This window comes from Canis lupus, chromosome 8 (assembly GCF_003254725.2).
Source record: "Canis lupus dingo isolate Sandy chromosome 8, ASM325472v2, whole genome shotgun sequence".
NCBI classification, from domain to species: domain Eukaryota; kingdom Metazoa; phylum Chordata; class Mammalia; order Carnivora; family Canidae; genus Canis; species Canis lupus.
Genome location: NC_064250.1, coordinates 39999824 through 40012108, shown reverse-complemented (window position 1 = coordinate 40012108; position 12285 = coordinate 39999824). Strand labels below are relative to the sequence as shown.

Genomic DNA, 12285 nt, shown 5'->3' with positions numbered 1-12285 from the left:
TAAACAACTAAAAATTTAAATACAAAATGGCATTTCTTAAAGTTTTCCACCAAAATGCTTCCAATAACAGCAGAGGAGGGTAAACTTATATTACTTAGGAAGTTTTGTCTAAACCAATGGACTGAAGTTTGATGTTTCATCAAATTTTTCATTTTACTCCATTATAATATCCTGTTTGTTTTATTACTTGAAAGGATTTAACTTATATACCAGCAAATAAATTAATAGTCCAGGAAAATGTACCGTGTTTATTTATCCTGGCAGTCCATAAGCCTCTGACTCACTTCCCCAGGTTCCTTATAATTCAATTTGAGAAGTATTTGTATGATAAATTTAGAAATAAACATCTACGTGAGCTCACTCTGGGCAAGGCTGCTGTGTGGTCAAAGCTTCAGCTCTCTAATACTGTATTTCATAATTATAAATGAGACATCAAAGGTTTCCTTTTATGTCCTTAAGTGGGAAGCTAAAGATAAAGGCAATGTTATAGTGAAAAGTAGTTTGAGTTCTTCTGAGACACACAAAATATAATCTGGTATTTTGCATTCCTGAAATAAAGATCTTTCTTTTATGAACCATGAATAGTAAAACAAAAGCCACACAGGTTGAAACAAAAGTCCTTATGTACCTGTAATGATACTTGCTTAGATCAGTAATTCTCAGAGAAGTGGGGAATAGGACAGATAGACTTAGAATCTTGAAGCACTGACATCTTGCTTTTCAACTACATATGGCACCAATTCACTCTCCAAACCCTGTACCACCACCTCTTGCTCCCAAACTCAACCAGTTTAAAAATCACTAACTACGGTGAGCCACTGTTATGGGTGGGAGTAAATCCTCTATCTTGGATGTGTTAGTATAGAAAAAATATTGAGATGGAGGCTTATGGTGGCTGCAGGGTCCAAAATCTTATTATGATTAAATGGTAGATTACGCAAAAAGATATTTTAATGTCTAGAAGTTATTCTCAGAAATTATTTCTTCTCTCTGGATCTCTTTTAATTTTTCATCTAACTCTATAATTTTAAAAAGGAAAAACTATATGAAGCTCTTATAAAAGCTTAATTTTCACCTAAGAGTGCAACTTTCCTGTTGTTGCAGATTATAATCTAATAATATATTCCATTATCATGTTTGTATTTTAAAATCTGGGGACCAAACATACACAATGAAAATAAACTGTATGTAAAAATCATCTTAATATTGTTATAGTTCTTAAAAAAAAATATTGTTATAGTTCTTATTCATTTTTCCTTATGATTACAACCCTATAAAAGTGGATAGGAAGGTAGATATTGAGTATTGTGAGCTTTTTGTATGGCTAACCTGAGGTTCAGAAGATATAACTGCCAGAATCCAGAAAGATAAAAACAACAAAAGTGAGATCTGATGTAGTCAAACTCATAGTCCACTATCTTTTCCTTTTCCTCACATTACCTGAACAGAGAAATCAAGATGTTTTTGCAGCATGAGGGACCTAAAATATCATATGCATTTACTTCAAGTTTCTATTAGTCAATCATCAAAGGTTGAAAATATTACTGTAAAAATGCCACATAGAGGCATATCCATAGTCTATCCTAACAGGTATATTATGCCTATAGATTCTTAACCACTTCATTAGTTTACCAGTCTATGTGAGTTAGCCGTTATTAAGGATACAAGCTGGCTGGACCATTTAGATGATTCTAATATATATCTTAGTAGTTTTATAAATGTTACAACATTAGTTTCACAGGAAAACTTGAAGTAAAATTTAATCCGTGCTTTGCTTGCTAAAGATTTTCCATTTGACATAAGTGACAGATATTTGCTTAAGGAGTTCAGTGGTAGAACTATCACTGTGTGACTGTGTGATCTCATTTGTTATGTGGAATCTAAAAAAACAGAACTTACAAAAACAGTAGATTGGCTGCAGAAGGGTGGCGGTGGAGGAGTAGAGTGAAGGTGGTCAAATGGTACCAACTTCCAGTTAAGAGATGAATTAGTTCTGGGGATACAGATACCATAATAATGACAGCTAATAATACTATACTGTATGTTAGAGAATTCCTGAAAGAGTAAATCTTAAAAGTCCTTATCATAAGAAAAAATTTTAAGTATATTAAGTGATGGATGTTAACTAAATTTATTGCAGTAATCTTGTCACAATATATGCCCATATTAAATCATTATGTTGTTTATTTTAAACTAATACGTTATAATATATCTCAATAAAACTGGAAAAATTATTTGATCAGCCAAGCTGAAGACTGAATTATCTTCCTATTCTTTCCATAAAATGATAATGCAAATTGTTGTCATATAGAAATTATCTAATTTTAAAATGTAGGGAAAATAGAGTTGTAAAACTGACTTAATAAAAATATTTTTTTTCTGAATTTTATGAGTTTGTAGTATTTGTCAGCTTTTTAAAATTTACCAAGAGTAAACTCTGAAAGATATTACAAATAAAGCAAAAATTTTTTTAATTAAAAAAAAATTTATTGGTTCCTAAATGACACCAAAAGTCAGCTGAAAGCCAATTAACTTGTAACTTTGCCCCTCTCTGCTGCAAAAACAAAACAAAGGGCTTTGAGTCTTGAATTAAAATCTATTGGTTTTAGGGGAGGAATAGAATCATACAACCATCCAAATGGAAACCTGACAAACAACATGTTTTCAGAGCAAAATTTTAGTCTCTCAATAATCAAACTCTACAAGGAGCTACTTCTAGTTCCCCTAGTGATTCTGTGCTCTCTTGCCTCTCTTTTCCACATGTGATGCCCAATGACAGAAAATTCTTCTATCATATCTCTACCTCACGGACTCCTATTCATACTTTGGGTCTCAGTTTAAAAATCACTTCTTCCAGAAGAAACTCAAATATGTGTTAGATATGTGCTTCAGAGTCCTATCAACTTACCCATATCACAATATATTTTCACATTACATTCAGTTGTCTGTCTTTCCCCCTAGGCTGTCCCTGATGGGGCAGCGACCATGTTTATCTTCATGTAGTCCAGTAGGGTGCCTGGCACAGAGCAGGTGCTTTTATTAAATTACTTTATTTTAAAATTGCCTCCATATAAAAATGCAAATAAAACTCTTTGATCAAAACGTTTTTGGAGGCTTGGAGGTATGGAGAGGAAGTAGCCATCCAGTTTTGATAATTAAATACAGCAAATGGCACTCTACCTAAAGATATACTTAAATCAGGCACCGTTAGGGCATTAAATTTCATCATATTTAGAAAATACTTTCTTGTTACTAGTCATTATTTTCACTTAAAAGATTGTTTTCCAATTAGACCTATCAATTAGGTCTTAATTTTTTATTAAAACAGTGGAAAAAGACAATGGAAGGAAATATAAAACAGCCAAAATGGTTTAACTGCTCAACTGAATAAATGTTCAATTTTTAAAATAGAATAAAGAGTGGAGAATTGAGTTTAAATGGTTGAGGTTCTGGGCAGCCCCGGTGGTGCAGCGGTTTAGCGCCGCCTGCAGCCTGGGGAGTGATCCTGGAGACCTGGGGTCGAGTCCTACGTCCGGCTCCCTGCATGGGGCCTGCATCTCTGCCTCTCTCTCTCTCTCTCTCTCTCTCTCTGTGTGTGTGTCTATCATGAATAAATAAATAAATCTTTAAAAAAATGGTTGAGGTTCTTTGTTGCTAAACCATCTACTCAAGAGTATTTATATCAACTAGATAAGCATTTTGGAAGCTGGTCATTGGAATAGCTCAAAATAGTTAATATATATTGAAAATCAAATCAATAATTGTTGGAAGAATACTTCAAGCCACTAAACACCAAAATTCCATTCTGAATTATCATCAAGAATCTATTTGGAATAATCAGTCTTATTACATGTAGTTAGTTCAGGTTTAGGAAACAGCTTGTATATATAGAAAAATAAATTGTATGTATAAAAAAATAAATTGATCATTTTATCAGCAACTTTAACACAACATCTATAGGGAATGGGCAAGATGATGATGATGATGATGATAATGATGATGATGATGATTTTAACTGGAAGCATAATTTTGAATATTTTGCTTCACTTAATGAAATTACTTACTGCAAAGGATATGGTTTCATAAATAATGAAGGAGAAAAACAAAACTCAACCTATAACAAGGTATGATTTAGATATTGAAATGATCAGATGTGCATACTAATTCCTGTACTGGTGACAGATTTCAACAGAAATCACAAAATTCCACCTGCAGGCACATCATGTCAAGTGTGTATAAACAACAATAATTTCATGGCAGTGGTGCCAGGGGAAATATCCCACGATTCTTTATACAAGTCAGTACAATAACAGATGCAGTAGTTGATTTATGGCTAACTAAAGAATTAATGTTAAAGAACTAATTAAAATTCATTTTGTTTCCTCTAATTCTAGAAATACGTTAGTTTCTCCAAAAGGTACAAATACAGGTTACATATAAAAACAAAAACAGAAGTGGATGGCCACCAGAGCTTTCATGAAAATTAAATATTCTAAGCTCAAATATAAATCTCTTCCTCCTTTTAGATAACCGATTAGCATCTAAATTACGTTATTTACAATGAATTCTGCAAGCATACTGAAAATAATCACTAGTTTAATTAATTAAAGGTGTCCAACAGGCACCGTATAATTCATTAGCACAAAGAAAAATATATGATTTTATACAATATCTGTAGTGATAAAGGAAAGGTCTATAAATTAAAATCATAATTCTGTATTACCATAATAAAATGGCTAACCAAGGACTGCAAATGACTGAGAAGAAAATACCACTGATAACTCTTCAGTGGAAATTATATGGAAGGTCTGGAAAAAGTTACAGGACAGGGGGAGGAAATAAATTAGTAATTTTATTTAATTCCTAGACATTCAGGATAATCTCGATGGCTGTCCTTGTTCTAATGAGTAAGGTGTTTGGCATGAGTTTACTGGGAAGGATGTAAACTGAAGGTAGGTATAAGTCAATGTGCCAACCACAGTTCTGTCATTTATAAGCTGCATGATTCTGGATAAACCACGTGGTATCTATTTGGCCTTAGAATACACATAAATAAAAGAAGGATGATTTCTAGAACCTGTTTAACTACAACATTAAGAAATTCTGCAGGTTTCATATTCAAGCCTGTCTAGCCTTCATATCCTGTAGTTGCCACTACAGACTACAAAATCTATGAGCAAGGACTAAAAATCAAACCAAATAGCTAGTTGTAGCTTTTAGGCAAGGTCAAACTATATACTAAATTTGGTAGGTCTGGTGAGGCCAACTTTTTACTTTTCTATTAACACAAGAACCTTGCCCTACTCTGGCTACATATTTGACAAGCAAAGATGCTTGAAACTAAACGAAGTTCACAAAGTGAAAAAGTTAGCCACAATGAGTCTGACAGATCTGTTTTTCCTGTATCTTCCTAACCTTGACACCCAATCTGTTTGCACCAGCTGTAAACTACAGACCAGATCAATGACAGATGCAACCTCAAAATTAAAGCTCAGTTAAGGTTCTAGCTTAAGAGGTTCACTTTAAAACTTGGGTGAGTTACAAAGAAAAAATATGTTGGTATATACCATAAGGCTCCTAAACCATCCTAAGGAAGACAAAACTCACATCACAAAATAATACTTTTAAATCCATATAGAGTCTTTTATAGAGCAACTTAAAAAACATTTTACAAAAAATTATCCAATTAACTTTTCTGTCACTTCAGTGAAAAGTCAACGGTATTATCTGATATTTTCCAAAGAAGTTAAAAAGAAACAAAGGAACTAAAGTTACTCACTTTGCCAATTACAGAGCTTCTTAATTCCACATCCAGTGTTTTAGACTTGTGAAAAAAGATGCTCAGATCCATGACAAATTATATTAACAGAAATACCTCAGCCTTTTGAAAAAATTTTGACTTTCCACAAGATGTAAATGCAAGAGATGGTGTACTGTCTTGCTTAGCATTTCACCTAATCACTTAGTTCAGCATATGCCACACTGTAGGTATTCTCTGTATATTTACCCGAATAAAGCTATTAATGATAGCTAATAATTACTAGAGTTCATGTATCAAGTACTGTGCTAAGTGTATTACATATATTGCTTCACTTAATCCTACTAACAACTCAAAGAGGTAAGCAAATCATTCTCATTTTACTGATGAGAGAACTGAAGGCCTAGGTTAAGTAACTTGCTTAAGATTATAAACAGATAAAACCACAATTTTTACAAAGGTAGTCCAACTTTAGACCTTGTTTAAAGATCATCATTACAGAAAGAATAGATTAGAAGTAAGAAAGTCTGTATTTTATTTCTTTTATCACTAAATTCTTGGAGATAATGTCTAGCATTGTACCCTACTCATATTTTTCCTCATCAAATGTTTCATGGATAAAATTAAAATTGCATAAGCAAATTAGGTTTCATTGGCCTCAACAATGTAAAATGGAGATAAAAGTACTTGCATGGTCTGTCTCAGTGGTTCTCAAAGTGTCATCTCTGGACCTGGAAACTTTGTTAGAAATACAAAATCTCAGCACTCTCCCCAAACCTACTGAATCACAAGCCGGTGTTTTCACAAGCCCGTGTTTTAACAAGCCTTCCAGGTGATTCTCATGCATGGTGGAGATTCTCATATATCAGTTTACCTTACTAGCTAATTATATCAAATGATTTCAATAATGTGAAAGTACCCTAAAAAGTGAATCATGTATCATCATTAAAAGCATAAATTACATTCCTTAAAAAAACTTAGTGATTTTGCTAAATCCAGATAAAAATGAACATGAGAAATGAAAGAGGTCATAAAGCACCTTTTTTTTTTTTAAAGGTTTTATTTATTCATGAGAGACGCACACACACACACACACACACACACACAGAGAGAGAGAGAGAGAGAGAGAGAGAGAGAGAGAGGCAGAGACACAGGCAGAGGGAGAAGCAGGCTCCATGCAGGGAGCCCAATGTGGGACTCAATCCCGGGTCTCCAGGATCACGCCCTGGGCCGAAGGCAGGCGCTAAACCATTGAGCCACCCAGGGATCCCCCATAAAGCACTTTTAAAATAAAGTACATTCTAGATTTTACCTTGGTATGTAGAGCAGTCATGGATCCAGAGAAAAAGATGACCATAAGCCATAAAGCTGTGCCGAGAAATCTGATAATTGGAATGTGGCAGTTCAATCCAGAGATGTGAAATGCCGTACAGGCCTCTTACCTGACCAGTGTCCAGTGGAGGTGCCAGATCTGTCTGTACAGGTCTCACTTACAGGTCTAAACACTGTTTCCCATCCACCAGTAGCATAGCGCCAATTCTGAGATTCCAAGATGAGTGTTCGCTGAGTACCATATGCAATCATGAAGCAATAGACCACATGATGGAGTTGACAGCCATAGCCACAGCCTTTGTTGATATTACATACCAGCTTCTTGGCTTTGCTGCAGTCCTTGGGATTCTGTCAGGAGGAAAGACAAACAAAGGTGAAGAGAGGTCATCTTCTTTTTCTAAATGACAAGTGTCAAAAATCATATAATAAGCAAGGACTGATCCAGTGTATCTTACTAAGCAAAGAATCCAGCTTTAAGGTTTGAATTTCAAAGAATCCACTGAAAGTTTATTATAGAGAGATGGCAATGAAAAAGAACAGTTGCTTTGGAAATATCATGAAACAAATACGAAATGAAGCAGTTTTTCAGTTACACTGAAAAAAATACTTTCATTTCTCTATCATTCAGAACATGTAAGTATGATCATCTCTGAACTCAAAGTTGCATACGTTAAGATCTTTATGAAAGAAGTGAAATATGCTAGCTGTCCTTCAGCATGCTGTGCTTACTACCTTCCCAGCTGAAACTCAAATAATCTTAAATGAAAAACTATAATTTACCTATTAATTCTATCTTCCTCTAGAGTCAAGTGTCACAAACAAAATGTACTTTTCATTATGGAAGTGAAACTACTGAATAAAAAAATATGATTAATAATTACAAGATGTTAGTTACAGGACTTTAAAAAAAACCCTAATCTTGATGATGGCTACTAGTAATTTTCACAATAAAATGTAGACTATGTTCTATACTGTCTTGAGACTGTATTATGTCAATTTTTTAGTCATTGAAGTATAATTAACATACAGTGTTATGGTAGTTTTAGGTGTACAACATAATGATTCAACAATTCTATACACTGCTCAATGTTCATCATAAGTAGAGTTCACCATCTGTCACCAAATATTATTACAGTATTATTGACTATATTCCCTATGCTTTACTCTTCATCTTTGTGACTATTTTACAACTGGAAGTTTGTTTACCTCTTAAACCCCTTTACTTCACCCATTTGCCCACCCACTGTTATGCCAATTTTTAATCAGGAGGTCCATTTTTCTATTTGTGTACCCTGCTATAAGATGAACAGCAAGTGGTTAAAACATTATTATCTAACAGTGGATGTGATAGGGTTAGTTAATGAGAGATGCCTTTTTTATTCTAAAGCTTCAACTCTGGGGCACCTGGGTGGCTCAGTGCTTAAGCATCTGCCTTTGGCTCAGGTCATGATCCCTGAGTCTTGGGACTGAGTCCCGCATCAGGCTCCCTGCCAGGAGCCTGCTTCTCTCACAGGTTCTTAGTTTATATGACTCTTGAAAAAAGCAGTTGCCAAACCACAAACCTAAAACTAATCTTCAGGGATATCATCTGTTCTGTCAAGAAGAGCCCTAGAAACAAAAGTTAGGAATGTGATGGTATAAAATGATTCTGAAGGAAAAGCTGGGAAGGGAAAATGCAACATGGTTACTTTCAGAAGAGGTATCTTTTAAGATCAAATGTGCCATAGCAGGCTGATCTTTTCAAAATCAAAGCTCTTGTTCATCAAGAGCCCTCTGAAGAGTTAGAACCCTTATGAATTTGAGAGAATCCACATAAAATTCAGCAAGATTTGGTCAATACTGTTTTCCCAATCAAGTACTAGAGTTGCTGATTCTTTTCACTTTTGAACTCCAGTTGGTTTAGCTGCAAAAGATTTGAAGGGAACAGAAGAGTATGAGATGTGCTATTGAAAGACTAATATCACTTACTTTCTATCCAATATTGTAGAATAATCCTGGGAATAAGTAACATTCTCAAACTGATCCAAAGCTTTATTTTAACTCAATAGTTTATCAAAAGGGCAAATAAAGAACACTGACATTTGTCAGATTTTTCAAGATTTGTAAGAAATACAGCACTTGAATATCTCTAAAATTCTTATGAATACAAAAGAAAATATTCGTTATATATTTTCAATAACCTTTTTTAAGAAGTTTTTATTTTTTTAAATTTAAAAAAATGTTTTTTTCCTAGGCAAAGAACTTTATTAACCTTGTTTCAAACTTTATTCCCAGGCTTCTTCAGCTTAGTTAGCTGCAAAGAATGAATTGTGTATAAGCAAAAACTGAAAAGAGCTGCAGTGTCCAAGGGGCTTGGGCTTAAAAATATTAGAGATCTATATTTTATCAGATCCATGAACAAAATTTTAAAAAGCAGTCATAATATAAAATAGCAGCTCCCAGTAACTTCTTCAAGTTTTATCTTCTTCAGAAGTTGACTCAATTCAGTTTGCTTCATTCTTGGAAGCTTCATCAAAATTCTCCACAACATCTGGAACTTCATCATCATCATCCTCTCCGATAGCAAGTGGTGCTTTTCCACCCACGGATTGTGTGGGCAGAGCTTCAGCCAGTCTTCTTAAACTAGTCAGGCTGTCTGCACCAAGCTGGTTTAAGATACTGGGTAGCATTTCTGTCAGCTGCTTTGTCTCAGCATGGCCTGTAATGGTGAACGTGTTTGCTGCCAGCGATGCCTGAACTTTAGGGTTGTTAAAATGGATCACTGTTCCTTGGTTTGTGAACATATTCACTAGTTCAATACCAGAGATACTGTTTACCCCTAACTTCTTTAAGGAGAACTGAAGTTTTTTATCATCTGTTGTAGCTCTTCTATGAACCACCTTCTTCTTTCAGTGAGCAGTTCCTTTCCCACCAATGCGCACTTGTGCTTGCAGTTTGGCGAGTTTCTCCTGGTTCATGATAGTTTCTTTCATCTTGATGGAGTGCAAATGGGACCGCGTGGGGGACTAGGGTTGGCGCTCGGGGGGTCTCGGGCGGACCAGCTGAGGTTAGGCGCACACACGTGGGGACGCAAGATGGCAGCTAGAGGCTAGAACAGTTTTTAGATATACAGAATTATTGCAAAGAGTACAGAGATCCCATATGCCTCACATCCAGTTTTTCCTATTATGTCTTTTTTTTTCCTATTATGTCTTACATTAATCTTCATTTTTTTTCAAGGAAAAAAAGAGTGAGGGAACATAATAATTAAACATTTGAAACTAAGACTTTTTTTAAATAAAGAGAAGATATATATGCATTTATTTTTTAAAAGATTTATTTATTCATGAGAGACACACACACAGAGGAGCAGAGACACAAGCAGGCTCCATGCAGGGAGCCTGACATGGGACTCGACCCCGGATCTCCAGGATCACACCCTGAGCTGAAGGCGGTGCTAAACTGCTGAGCCACCTGGACTGCCCGACATATGCATTTAAGACAGGCACACCGCTTATGCTTCGAGAGTTTAATTAGAATGCAATGCTTTGAGCACAAGAACTGAATACTAAAAGAAAGAAATGGCCAGTTTATGAAACGAAGCTCAATTCAAGAGTTTTAGTGCTCCTCAAACCAAGCTAAATCAAGAATATATTAAATCTGTTAAATCATAGGTAACATGGAGAAAGGAAAAAAATCCATTATGTTTGGTTCTGGAATGAAAAAGGTCTACAATATACAGGGTAATCAATGGAAGATTCCAAGGCAGAGGCTAGCAGTAAGAGAAGATAAAATGAATGACTAGAATGAGAACAGTTACCAAAGTACTGAAGAAGCTCAGAGTCACAGCTCAATTTTTTCACAAAAATATTTCCAAGTCTGAAAAATTCAAAACGTCTTGTTCACAGAAAGGCAAAGAGACAGTGAGAAATAGAAAAAAATACATGTGTGTTTCTATCATAAGATTAGGTTCACCAGAATAAATGTCTAGAAAAAAACAAGCAGATATTTATAAGGTAAACAAAGCAACAATTCTGAGATGGGCAAGGATTTATTCAGATGGAAAGGATCCGTATGGGACAACCTTTACCTGACCTAAGTCTTTGTTACCCATCACTGTTACAGAGTAGTAACAGATATTTATAGGAGTCTATAAAGGGGACACAGAACCTTTGTTACACACACACAGGTGTGCGCATATATACGTATGCGTAATCTTCAAATTTCTTACCAAATAGTCTTTGTCAATTGCCACTGATCCTGGTTTTACACTTTCTGTCTGCAAAAGGCTTGCAGGTATGTCTCATCCATAAGCAAGCATATACAGAAGGGCCTCATTACTAAAAGAAGCTATAATTATGCTAACACTTTAACAGGGTAGCTATTTCTGATGATAAAACCTGTTTTTCAATTGTTTCTAGTATGCCTAATGCATTTTATTTTCTAATTCTCTATCAGTTATACAAGGATGCGGGCATATTGCTTTATTCTATATTGTGATTCTTTCGATCTTTCCCCTCCTTTCCTTTTATGACACTCTCCACTCATCACACACACAATCACACACACACACACACACACACGCAGACACATACCCGTGTGTACGTAGAATATGATAGAATACATCCCCAGCAGAAGTCCTACTAGGAAGTACTTCTCATCTGAGAGTGGAAGATGGGGAAATACAGATTGAAAGTACACCTCTTATGTCCCCAAGACATAAGAGCAAGAAGGTCTCACCTCTTCCTGCCTTGAGTATCACTCACTGACCAAGTATAGATTAAGAAAAACCACTTTCAGCTGGACTGGAAAGGGTTATGAAGAAAAATTTGTATTTAAGTTAAACCTTAAAAGGTATAATTTATTGTCATTTCTGAAATGCCAAGTAAAAGTACTTTTTTTTTTATTATTAATAAGAGCCTATATTGTAAAGAATGATGGTTAAGGGCAAAGTAAAATTATAAACTCTCTAAATTATACTTGTATTGTGGGATTTTTATATATAGGGTCTTCTTGAAGTCAAAGTCATTAATAGGCTCATATATTCTTCCTTGCAATGATGATGATTATTCAAGTTTTTGAAACAGGAGGTAATTTTGTCAAAATTACTTGAGACAACATGCTTAGTTAAGGAACTTTGCATAGAGAGGTTTAAGATAAAATTTTGTTCTAATTCAGTCTCTGTTATGAATTAAATTGTGTGATTTTTGCCTCAT

General features: G+C 34.9%; 1 protein-coding gene and 1 pseudogene across 14 annotated transcripts in view; both read right to left on the bottom strand.

Annotated features, from left to right (window-relative positions):
- Positions 1-12285, bottom strand: part of FUT8 (fucosyltransferase 8) — a 301256-nt gene that overhangs the window by 54059 nt on the left and 234912 nt on the right. For all 14 annotated transcript variants that reach the window (XM_035720216.2, XM_025443649.3, XM_035720221.2 and 11 more), the window contains one exon: positions 7201-7438. In XM_035720216.2, coding sequence (XP_035576109.1) covers positions 7201-7438 — 238 coding nt within the window. The remainder of the gene's footprint in view (positions 1-7200; positions 7439-12285) is intronic.
- Positions 9312-10196, bottom strand: LOC112657619 (transcription factor BTF3-like; annotated as a pseudogene).